The sequence below is a fragment of the Triturus cristatus genome, chromosome 1_2 (assembly GCF_964204655.1).
Source record: "Triturus cristatus chromosome 1_2, aTriCri1.1, whole genome shotgun sequence".
NCBI classification, from domain to species: Eukaryota; Metazoa; Chordata; class Amphibia; order Caudata; family Salamandridae; genus Triturus; species Triturus cristatus.
Genome location: NC_140580.1, coordinates 21,204,464 through 21,217,683, shown reverse-complemented (window position 1 = coordinate 21,217,683; position 13,220 = coordinate 21,204,464). Strand labels below are relative to the sequence as shown.

The 13,220-nt window shown below is 48.2% G+C and overlaps 1 protein-coding gene across 2 annotated transcripts in view; it reads left to right on the top strand.

Moving 5' to 3' along the window:
* Positions 1-13,220, top strand: part of DENND2D (DENN domain containing 2D) — a 736,340-nt gene that overhangs the window by 94,768 nt on the left and 628,352 nt on the right. For both annotated transcript variants that reach the window (XM_085600175.1, XM_085600177.1), the window contains exon 3: positions 13,078-13,190. In XM_085600175.1, coding sequence (XP_085456301.1) covers positions 13,078-13,190 — 113 coding nt within the window. The remainder of the gene's footprint in view (positions 1-13,077; positions 13,191-13,220) is intronic.

The window sequence follows — 13,220 nt, the reverse complement described above, 5'->3', positions numbered from 1 at the left end:
TGTTTAAATCAGACAGATTCTTCAAACTGGTATGCCTAGGGGTTTCCACCACAGAGGGAGCAGAGCAGGCGAAATGCCCATAAGGAATAAAGGATACATGGTAAGGGCAGGAGGGCACCCTTGCTCATTGTCACATACTTCTAGTTATAAACATTCCTGTGCGTCATGATTTAGACAGCAAAGGGACTGGGCAAATGTTAAGTATAATCCTTCTCGCCATAATAGTCCTTCGGGCAGTTGTGGGCCTGAACAACCGGGGGTTTGTTATGCTACGCTCCACCCTGAAAGGGGCGTGAGTATTAAGGGACCAAATGTGTCACGTGATTCGGGAAGAGGATCACCAGAAGGGGCAGCACAGATGGGGTTCGCCCCAGTGCTGCTTGGATCATCAGGCGGGCAGGCGACCCAGATGACTGCCTGCCCTTGGATCGCCCGTAAGATAACCCAGCATATTACATAACCGTGTATGTAATAAACCTACAGCAACTTTACCCAACTTTTGTGTATTTATTAGCATGCATGTTACGTTGAAGGGGTGGGGAAGGCTGCCAATGGTGATACTAAGTAAACAAACATTCTCACCGCTTCAAGCGGTGTGGGAGGGATGCATTTCCAGTTTTGTTTTACGTCGAGATGTTGTTTGGGGCAAATAAACAACCGTTTTAATGGAAAGAGGGGGTTGTTTGCTGTCATGCCCACGAACCCGCCTCCCATGCACCTTGTGTCCTCAATAATGGCCTCTCCGTGTGAGTACGGCCTACCTTTTATTCGTATTGTCAGTTGCTGGGAGCCCATTCACTCCCGAGGCCTCTTTGTTGCTAACGGGAAGAGGTTTCCGAAGGTGACTTTCTGTGTGAGTTGCGAGGTACTATGTGAGACGCGTTATTCTTGTCACTAGCAGTAATGGTTTTGGACGTTGATCTCTTCTATTTATAGTAAAGGCGAGTCCAAGTTACACTCCCCACACATGCGCAAGTGTGTAGCCTCTACCTCCTGTAAGGGTCCTCTCCAGAGAGGAGGTAAAACAATTTAAAAAAAGACCAGCGCAGTCGGTTTACTCCGACTCGGCCATGGAGACGTGGCAAACATACACCGTTATGTAATATGGTGGGTTATCTTACAGGCGAACCAAGGGCAGGCAACCAACTGGGCCGCCTGCCCGCCTGATGAGCCAAGCAGCACTGGGGCGAACCCCGTCTGTGCTGCCCCTTCGGTGATCCTCTTCCCGGATCACGGTCCATTATTACTCACGCCCCTTTCAGGGCGGAGCGTAGCAAGACAAGCCCACAGTTGTTCAGGCCCACAACCGCCCAAAGGACTAATAGGGCGCCGACATGGTTTTCCAGGAACCTCCCATGAGGCTCCTGGGCTCTGGCACCCCCTATGGTGCAGCGCCGAGGTACCCTTCGGTACCCATTTGCTTCCAGATCGCCCTGAAACTCCGCCACAGCTCTGGAGGTGGCCACCGTCGCCGCCAGGGCCCCCCACCAAAATAGCTATAGTCTTGCCCGCTAGATCGTCTGTCTAGGGCCTCCTGCAAATCTAGATGTAAGGACATCCCTACAGGATATCGATGCCCCATCTATCTTCCAATAGCCCTAGCCGTTAGCTTGGGTCAGCTAGTGTCTGATGAAACAAACGCCCTATGCCTGTGAAGTTGTGCCAAGCACTAAACCTTTACGCCGCAAAGTTCCACTGCGTCACCGGACTCAGCCCTGTCCAACACCGGGCAGGACAGTTTCAGGCACCCTGGCTCACGATGCCCACCTATTTGCTGATCACACTGGATGCTGCCCTTCTGGCACCGTGTGTGACTGGACACATGTGTCTCCGATCTCTGGGACAGCACTCACTTGTTAGTGGACCGTTCCTACCGCAGTAGCCAGCTAGGCTATTAGGGCGGGAAGGATTATACTTGACCTAGGCACCGTCCCTTTACTCGCTAAATCAATGCACACATGGAGGTCCCTAACGGCGCATGAACATTGTGCACGGCTGCACCCCAGCGCAGCCCTGCATCCCCTATTCTTTATGGGAATTTCGACGGCTCAGTTCCCTCTGGGAAGTCCCCTAGGCATACCCGCTTACAGAATCTGCTGCTTCGATACTGGGCGCACTGTCTGTAATCCAGTGCTTAACCTTAGATGAGGTAGATGCCACCCACCGCTTAGGTCATGGGGATCTAAAGGAGCACACCATATCCCCCGGGCGTACCTCTAAGTGGGACTGGCTCCACCCAGCTGTAACGCCAGAGACACACCTCTTAAACCTCTTTACTCGTTATGCACTTGGCACCCTTCTTGTTGCAGCTTTGTGTATTAGTAAAGCGCGCATGCCCACGGGGCACGATGACACTGCTAGCCAGTGTATGTACCCACTCGCTGATACTTATCTATCCTAACTGGCCTTACTTGGATTGAAGAGATGCTGGATGCTACCCCAGGACTGAAGACTTAATGCTCCAACCCACTGTGACCCCAGAACTTGGGGACAAACCCAGCGGTAACCCTGTCTTACATGGGACATCTACCCCAGCGCTCGACTATCAATGAGATAGGGACTCCAATCCCAAGAGATGCCCTTTCTATTGTCTGGTTCTAGCCCGCCAACTAACCTGGGAACCTGGGGGGGGGGGCAGACAGGTCTGCGGAACCAGGGGGGAAAGGTGAGTGCAATTACCTGTCCTTACCTGAATTTTGGGACGCCGGAAGGTCGAAAATACCCTGTCGCCAATTGGCACTAACGCAGAGTTTACCAAACCTTTCCACACCACACTTGTGAGCTGCCAACTACCACCACCCGCCTGCTGCCCTGGTTGGCACGCGGGTGAAAATGCCTACTGGAGCTACCAGATACCGGCCCTTGGCTTGCAGGGGACTGCCCACCCAGTGTACATGGTACCTGATTCTATATGGTACTCGCAGGTGTACCCCATGAAGGCCCTCCTAGCCAATTGCACAATGCAGTCATTATTTTGTAAGTGCCTCTCTCTGCGTTGAAATTTCCTGAGTAAGTGTGAAATTATAATTTCCCACTATTCGGCAGGAAACCGGTGGCACAGGCAGACTGTTAATTTGTGGCTTCTGACATTGCCGCTGTGTAACTACCACAAAACCACAGTACACCTACAAGACGCCAGTACCATTGGCTTTAACAATGCTTGTTAGTTGCATGGGTTACTGAAGCCACAATTCCGGCTTCGCTGCGTAGCATGTTGAACATCCTCCATTCAGAACTGGTGGGACTGTCACCTTAACGTGTTGAACAAGCATGAATAGTCTCCCTACGATGAGTAGTGAGCTTACCCGCATTTGGGACCATTCCGCTAATCAACTTCCATAACAGCCAGACAGGTCACCAGCCCGTGAGCCAGGTACCGAAAGCGGGAGCCCTATGGAAACGGAAAAGCGGCACACAATCCCAAAGTTGGAGACAAAATTGGCCTCGTTGTACTGCGAAAGGGGCACATGCGGAGACAAAATAACTATTCTTAGCAAAACAGAGCCTGTACGAATCTATTGCCTAAATGGGGACAAAAAGATGCACCATGATATTATCACTGACCAAGTCTGTGATATCCTCTTCGCTACCTCTTGCATATTTCTCATAATTCGCCATATATGACTGACACCGCACTCTCAGCCTTTGCTTTGTGTGATCTAGGCCCACTTTGGTGTGACCAGAGCCCCGTGAAGTCTGCATCATGCATGTACTGGCCCGAGGGCCACTTCTCCAAAATTCGGCCACCAACCAGTGACCCCCATGATATCGCAATCCTGACATACACCCGGGGGGGCAAACAGGCGACTCTTTTAAAGGTGAAAGAATGTGCAAATTCCATATTTGCCACCCGGGCATAATACTACGTTAGAACACCACCTTGATATAATACCAACAAACGGACAGCCGGACACAGCCGTACCACATCCAAGAAGAGCCCGCTGCGGTGCAAAGCCCCCTGAGGGGAGAAGTACAGTTCCTGCCTACTTCAAAACCAACAAAACTAAAAAGAAGGTGGACCTCACTGGAGCGCCCCACCTTGTCCACACTGACATGCACGAGCGCTAGTATAGGGCAGGGAAACAATGACCAGCTGGGTGGACACTCGCTACACCGGTTGGGTCGATTGCCCAGACAAAACTGATATTGAAACAATTGAAACCTACATGGTCCACAATTCGCTCGGGTGCCATGAGACGGTCTTGAACAAGGGCCAGTGGACAGCGAGTCACCCGATAGTCAGTTAAGTATTGATGGATTTGAGACAAAGGCACCATCCAAAACTGAAACAAATTTGTCGAGAATCGTTCTATGGAGAAAAGCATTGAAAGAATCGCTCCTCAAAGTCAAAGGACATAACTACCCGCTTAGGTCTACCTTGCTGGGAAGGAAGGAGCGATGCCCGTCAGCGGAATTGGTGAATGAAGACATTATTCATTCATGTACAGCCAAATTGAGAGAGACTGCCCCCAAGTAGTCGTCCCGCTTAGTGGCACCCTGGCAGTGCAAATTGGTTTCGAGCACCAATAATTAACCCCAAATTAATATACTGATTTGCCCCACCCAGGGCACCCTGTCCGGTAACCACCAAGGCAGACATACCGCAATGCCAGCTGAAAGCAGAGCAAAACACATTTTCTGACCTTGGGCTGATCGCGGCGACATACATAGTGACGCCCGGTGTTGCGCAAAACTAGAATCTGCATACGCGCGTGCGCTACATAACGCAAGGCAGTTCTAAGGAACACCTAACAATTGTGCCAATATAAGCCAGGACTCCTGTCAGGCGGCTACTTCCTTTTGCACCACACCGTGCTCCTGCCGTGCTGCCAATCATAGTAACATCACAACTACTAACCTGGGTACTTGTGCAAACGTGAACATCCCGCCTATTTCAAGCCCTCAAAACTAAAAGGATGGCTTGGGCAGCTGGCAACAGTGATTTAATGCCAATTGCGTTAATCCATGCCTATAGGGTCATCTCTACAATAGACAGACATCGGCAACTCGTGGCAGTGCACCAGTACCCACTTGGTCAAATTACACAGATGCAAATTTCTTTAATTCTTCAGTGTGAGAGCAAAACTAACCAACGGTTGCACTACCGACCCACAGCTCTCCGCTTACCGACCCCGGTATCATACCTGCAAAGCTTCACCCTGCGCCGCTAGGGCCATGTGTTCCACACTTACAACTTCACTAAAATTATTCTTTTTGATCGAGACAGAACCTCCTATCTGCTAAGTGGTGGAGTCACCTATTATTTCCAGTGATGTTAGTGAGCTGTTGCTGTGTTACTGTCTTAAAATACGTCACCATCCCCCGATATTGAATGCAAACACATTTAGAAATTGGAAGAGTATGCCCATGCACTGTCAGTAACTTTCCCCAAGATGGGCAAGGAAGAGCTGAACTGTTCACATTCAAAGCTGTTCCAAACGGGGGCCCCCGAATAAGTCTCTACCAACTACCGCATGTGCTGTGTGCACAAGAGTGCCCTCCTGACCTCAAACCTTCAGAATGCCGAGTTAAACGCGCCAGAGCCACCCCACGCATCCTGAAGAAGGCTGTGAATTGCCAACAGAGAAAAGGAGTTAACGAATCAATGTGCGCCCAGGCAACCTCAAGCACATCGTCTCTTCCTCATCCGACATCAATAATACTGAGTTACAAGCGGAGAAGAGAGATCCACAGACTGGCCTTTCAATGACTAACTATGACATCTTAACTGAGCAGGTGAGCGCTGACAAGATTTACAGTTCGATCCGACAGCAGAGGGGTGGCCAGTCTTGACCTCCACCTTCAAAATGCCTTGTTAGAAGCGCCAGGGTCCCCCACGCATTCTGACGAAGGCAGTGCGTCACCAGAGAGGAGGTATTAATCAGTCAATGTGCACCCAGGCAACATCAGGCGCGTCTTTGCTTCGCCAGCCAACCATAAACATATGCTGCGATACGATAGCTATACATCAAAAGCCCCTTGGTGGCAATGATGCAACCTGCAATGGGGGGGGAAGGGATGAACTTCTGTTCTACGTTGCCCACTCCCTAAAACATGATGACACCCGGCGACTGCATGTCCAGTGGGTGACACCAGGGACCCATAGTCTTAAAGGCAGTCGGGTGGCCCAAAAAGCTTGGGGGGAGGGAGAACCCGAAGCACGCACTCTGGGCTCCCGGCCTGGAGTCGTGTGTGTCCGAAAGGACCCACGTTGCTGACGATAGAACCCGGGACAAAACCCATACAATGCATGTGCCCTACCACTGCTGCCTCCCCGCGCACTTCATGAATTGCCAATGCCTAACTGCTGCTGTAACCATAGAGCCACCATGTGAACATCAACACTTTTCACAGTGAATCACATGGAAAATACAAGCAATTAAATCTTATTATTCTATATTACTATGCAGGTTGGGGCAACACACTTCCTGAGAACCCGCATGCGGCCCGGCCCCTGTGGGCAAACCCGAGTCGGGCGCGACATAGTGTGACAATCGATCCTTACGCTGCCGCCGTCTTACCGGGCTGCTGGGGCGGGGCCCCAACGTGGCCAACGCAGAAGGAAGGAGTGATCGCTGCATCGAAAGCTGCATGACACGTGCCTGCAACATATGGGGACCGTTAACAACCACCCCCATCCGCGTCTTGCAGCACCTGCGGTACACGTGGACGTCTCCACCCTAAACTCAGCTCGGGGTCCGTGGCGACCAACGATTACCCCAGCTGACACGGCCATGTCCGCTGCGGGATCGCGCTGCCGATCCAAACAGCAGCAGGCCCTAGGCCCTGAACGCGCCCCAAACACTGCGCCGAGCAGCTCGCCAGCAGGTCAGCACTCCCACACACGCAACAAGCGGAAGGGCGGGGGGGGCAGGGGGGAACGCGGGAAATGCATTAGACATGCCCTGTAACCTCCGGTTCATACCACCCTCGCTTCAAAAGCCACCCGATGGAACTCCCATTGTAGAAAGGCACTGCGGAAACTGTCCCCCCCCCCCCCCCCAGATAACCAGCTACACACAATACGTAACATGCATTTGTAAAATGCACACCTGTCACCTTTTCCTTTTGTAACGTATCGTTTGCTACCTTTTGTATATTGTTTGCTCTTGATACTTGCACCATTGACACTATTGCCTCATGTGACGTAACGTTTGCTTTTATAACATGCTCACTTGTGATTTTCTCCTCATGTATCAGTGCTGTTCATATTATGAAGCGCTCTGACACCTTTGGGTAAAGTCCGCGCTATATAAAACGCATAAAATAAATAAATTGCTACCCCCATCCACTGCCTGGATGGGAGCTGCTACTGCGGACTCCCCCTCGAAACACCGCGATATCAGCGCTACTGCCGCCAAAACCACTGTCCATAGAGATTCGCGCGCACGCCGCCGCCAATACCCGGACCCGAGGGGCTGCCTCAATAAGCTTTTTACACTTAACACCCATTTTGGGAACTCCAACAACAAACTGGCACACGTAGAAGGAAAGCTGAGCCCCTGGGCGGAATTCTGGATTCCAGCAGTGGTGGAAGTATCCCCACGAGCTGCTCCTCCGACTTCACCCGAGAACCGTCCGGTGATGGGCGAGGGGGGAGTAGTGCTCCCCTCCTAGGGGGGGGGGGGAGAGGGGGGGCTGCAGCGGCCGGATGCGGGGAGATTGGGCAATTAGCCCCAGGGTCCCAGGATGTGGACGCGACCCCGAGGCCAGGGGGGTTTTGAAACCAGGGCCTCCATACAAGCGACGCACGGAGCTCCAGTCCCTCTGACCGCATCCTAATAAACAGCTGGGGGGGGGGTGGCACTCACTGCTCTTCCCCCCCCCCCCCCCCTTCCCCTGCATCGCCGACCTGAGCGACGCCTTGCTGCCCTCGCTGGCTCCCCCTCGGGCACACACCGGGGCCCGAGGGGGTCGGCACTTTGACCAACTAAGCCACCGCGCCTCCCGTGGAGACTGCCTGTGCCCCCCAGGAGCTGACCGACCCCTCACATGGCGGGCCACCGCCTAGGCAATGGCCGGGCTAAGCAGCCTAAGAGATTGGGGGGGGGGCTGCTAAAGCACTCACCGGGTACAGCTCCTGGGGGACTGGGGCACACCTGGCAGCGAGACGGCGTGTCTCGTGAGGCACCTATGACGGCGTGTCCAGAGCGCGAAAGAGGAAGGTGAGGGGGAGGCCTATATACCCCCCGTTCCTCGCGCCCCGGAAGTGACGCTGCAGAGAGGGGGGACTCGTAACACGTAACAATATGCTATATGGCAACCTATTGAAGCTTGAAGTTTTAGAAGCAATTCATCTCCTTACTAGCGATACATAATCCGCATCATATACATAGAATTGATAAAGGTGAGAAAAAGAGTAGACAAAAGAGGTTGTTATCTTTTAGGTTAAGAAAATGTGATTAAATATCTTTTATAGAGCCCGTAGCATGTTTTAACCTAAGCCGAATCTTCGCCCTCTAGCAAGATAATACATTTCCTTAGTCCATTTTTAGGTCGAAGCCTACCAGACAACACAGCTGTCTGGTTGCTGAACTCCTCTTTGGGACTAAAGTTGTAGTTTGTTAAGCTTCCAATTAGTCCTAGATCAACACTAGGGTGATTGCATTCAAGTTCGCTACATCTTCTAATACCTTGGCCAGTTGTTGGAATTTGCAGATAAACAGTCCTACTGCAGAAGTAGGAAACAGAATGGCGAAGAAGCAGGCAGTCTCAGAAACATCTCAGGGCAGTCTCTTATGGAGGAGATGAAGTTTGGCTGTAGAGCCTCTTATAGCAGGTACAACACAAACAGTATATTAGGATCCGGGCCAGTCCTTTTGTAATCAGAAATATGCCCAGTTACTGCATACTAAAAATGTTTCAGGCAGATTATATAGGTGCAGGCTAAGGGCGTGGAGTACACTTGATGGCAGTTTGAAGAAATAAGTAGACCGGCTCATAATCCAGTTGAGCAGAGTAGGAAAAGTCACATTCACTATGGCCACAAAACGTTATCGTCAGTTTTAGGTCTCGCCTAGGCAGCGCATGCGCTGTCTCTCCGAGACATCAAATAATCTATATGTTGGGTGAAATTCCGCCCATTGGCAGGTAAAATCTCTTGCTGCTCGACATTTGTTTAACGTTGGCATACCTCTTGTTAGCTGGGTTTTTACTGGCTGTTCATCCGATACTGACTTCCGTTTAGTCCGGAAGCATGAGTGCCTAACTACTGTTTTGTCCGCTTTTGTGTTTGACGTGTGCTTCAGGGGAACTTTCTTTTATGTTTTTTTGCAGCCCAGCATGCTGAGTTGCAGTTAATGGTCTCACTTTCTGGCCGCCTCGCTTAAGGTTTATTTAATTTGTGAAGTGTTGCACGCTGCAGCTGTAAACACTCGTATTTCCAAGTGTAGACTAACTGATAGCATCCGAAGTCTGTCTCAGGACCTGTTACTTGCAGGTGATCTTCAGAAGCTGCAATCTTTGTCTTCCAGCTGATGGGGCGGATAAAAATGGGATCTCTCGGTAGAGTGAAAATTACTGACTATAAAAAAAGGCCATCATGGCCGAGATGACAGAGCTGTTAGCACTTCCCATGCATCTTGATGTATTTTATTTGTCTTCATTGAGAGATGGGATCACAAACATGATACATTATGAGAGATATTATGGGAGACCCAACTCCATTAGTTTTAATAGAGCTCGGGCTGCGCTGCTACTGTGGGCGTGCGGGGACCGGTGCTGTCCGCTGGTTCCATGACAGATCAGACGCGGAAACCCCCCCAGCCCCGCAGCACCTTGGAAGGTCCGCTAACGGAGGGCAAAGGCGTTATTCTGCACTGTGAATAACACTCAGCCCCCCAGATTAAACCATTATCGTTGAAAAAACATGATTATTCGTACAACAAAGAGCATGCGAGGAGTCACTAGTTCAACCCCATCCTTGCTTATAATGGTCAAATATGCCGACCATCTGGTGGTGGTCGTCAAGCCAAGGTGACATCAGTTAACACTGGCAGCCTATTCCAAGCAGCTCTGGCACCACCGTATGGGGAGTGCTGGCTTTACTAAGAAGAATGTTGTGGCCCCCGGGCCCATCCAAAGGCTGGACATCTTGGGACTGGTGAACTACCTGATCACCAGTTTGGTTCAAGCATTTGCACGGGGCCACGAAGAGAGCTCGTACCGGGACCTGCACGCTATAATTATGGCCATTGAGCATTGGTGAAAAGTTAAAGTGACAAAACAGGGTCTGCACTCCGTCCTTTTCTTGTCAGTTGTCGACAGTCTGCACCGCATGAGTGAGTTACATAAGGACTAAACATAATTAAATGACGCATGTTTTTCACACAATAACTTGATTTTTCCTTCAGCCAATTGACGGTTCAATATTGAGTTAATTATAATACCGTAGATTCCTTTCATGTTTCAATTGTAGGTTTTATCGGTTTTGGTAATTATTGTATGTCTCGCATGTTGAGTAGCAAGAATTTTCTATTTTATGGCACTATTTGAAATGGATTTGCAAATTTACAACAGTACCGATTTTAAAATCAACAACAGTTGACGAGTGCATTTGTTTTATTTTTAATATGCTGCATTAATGATTGTGTGAAAGGATGTTCAATTTACTTTATTTTTTCGACACATAGGTTTTATTTGAGGCTCTTGGGATGCAAGAGTATTTTGTTTATTTTCTTGAGTTTATGGGCTAGTTTTCGAGTCAGTTGGTAACAATTCAAGGGCATAGTATAAAGGGGCTGGGTGCACTTTTTTAAGTTTATTAACATGGCCGCTGGCGAGGCTCTACTTTGATGGTCTTTTCAATTTTTTCACATGTGCCTGGAGCATGGTTACACTTCTAATCTGAGGTAAATGCGGTGCCTTGTATGAATGTTAAGTTTACATTTGCGATTTTTCAGGTGTGGGCAGGATTCATCTATTTTGGTTATTGTATTGTTGTCAAAACACAGATGTTCAAGCATTGTGTTGATTGAGGGATAGTGTGCAAATCTATAGTTGCTTAATATGCATTGCATTTATTAGAGCATTATGGTGTTAGAGTGATGTATGTACATATGCTGAAGACGTGATTTACCGTTAATTCTGTTGGTACCTTGTATTACATTTCTTTATTCCTGTTACTTCTGACGTAGGGAATACTTCCCGAAATGCATTAGGTACAGTTGATTATGAATGTAATTTAAATTGCCACATGTAGTGGAATCTCATTTCAAGCAGCTTTTACTGCGCATCTTGAACAATGCCATCAAGTTGTGAATAAAATACGTTAGTGAAAAGCGACGTCTCATGCAGTTTAAAATTGATTAAATTATGGATTAAATGTGAAGTAATAAACTAAAATTCACAAAAGAAAAGTGTGCAGTACCACAGGCTGTTTTAGGTGTCCCTCTGCAGTTGTATACAAACCTCTATTAGCCACATAAGGTAGTACAATATTACTTGCGTTACTGCTAGAATATTTGTTAACAAACAAATTATTAAATAAACATTAAAATTTGCCAGCACTCACAACAAAATAATTAGCAAAAAAAAGTACCAACATTAAAAAAAACATATATAATTTAATGTTGTTACTCAGATTTTTGTAATTAGATTGTTTAGAATGCTGTTCTTCTGCACGTAATATAGCCTTATAGCCCGCCAAAGGCCTGCTGCACCGTTAAAGGCCCGAGCCGAAGGCGAGGGACTTTAACAAAAGCAGCGGGACTTTAATAGCGGTATAGCCCTGCTACGAAGGGCTATAAGGCTATTAGAACATTCTGCCACTAGAGGGCAGAATGTTCTAACAAATTAAACAAAGGCTTCTTGAAGCTCAAGGGGAATTAAATCCCCTCGAGCTTCCAGAGGCTTTTGTAAAACATTGGAATGTTGCTCTGCGGGCCTTTACCGGCCCGTAGAAGCATGGAGCACTCCATTGTCTACAGTGGAGTGCTCCACATTCCAATGTTCTAATAAAGTACAAATCATTTAAGGGATTCCATTATGGCTTTGCTAAACATTTATTTTTAAGAAGCATTTTACATGCAATGGCAATCGCATTCAAACAAACAAACATTAAATATTTACATTGGCATTGTAAATAACAATACATAAATAAAATGCATTTTTATTTACAATGCCAATTTCTCAATCTCATGCAAATGCGAGACCTATTGCATTAAAAATGCTTGTTGGTTTAATGGACCAGTCCCTATGCGGTGCCCCCAAGAAGAAGGAAGTGAGGTTTGTTGGTGAGGACAATGGAATCCTTCAGTTGAGAGAGGTATATGGACAGTTGTCATATTCAAAGGAGTAGCGCCATGCAGTACATTTCAGTGCTTTGTGCATCTCCAATGAAAGTGATAGGAGCCAGGAGCACTCCTCTCTTGAAGTCATTGGGCAAATGGGCACAGACCGAGCACGTAAAGAGATTAAGGTTCTGCTTGTACTGCTCCAGGAAATGCAGCTCAGAATTGCCATAATAGAGTGTGTCTGTGTTAGAAGCGGTTAGCAGACTAACTGTTGTTGATTTCTTCACACCTTATGCCCGACGCTTCTAAACACAGCCACATGGTGAGCCAACCAACAAGGTTCTCAGCAAAGACCTCTGACCAGACCTATTAAGGGTTCAGGTAGCTGGGAATCTTCCCTCTATGGGGTCGTAGACTGGTTTAGTTGGGTGGGTTGTTATCAGAACACTGTCTTTTGTCTCACCATCGAGGGCTGTCGGGAAACGAGAAGCAGGGTTCAACACCATACATCTTATTACTGTTATATGAGAGGGAGACAGGAACATCATTTTCATATATATTGTGAAACTCTCGACATGGGAAAGTGTTGAGTTTTGGTGGTCCATAATAATGCAGCTACAGCTTGAGGTACAGCAACCGTATGAGGGGACTCCAACACGAGATTTTCAGAGGCTTCCACTAAATGAGTGGTCGTGTATTTGATTGAGATTTATTACACACCCTCAGGTGACAGAAGAGTTTCTGAGGTGCGTGTGAAATGGAAATATTTCTACAGTTTACCTATAAAGTCTTCATTGATATCTTTGATTTCAGCTAAGAAGTTTGCTTATTTTTTATTTCTTAGAGAGAAAATCTATTAAAATTTCAAAAAGAAGAAGAGGAGAGACTGCTAAATGCAATTCCATTGTTTAGTTTTCCAGATGGCAATACCTGGGCACCGCTCTCGGAGTATACAAGGTACATATTTGTTTTAGCCATTACTTTGTT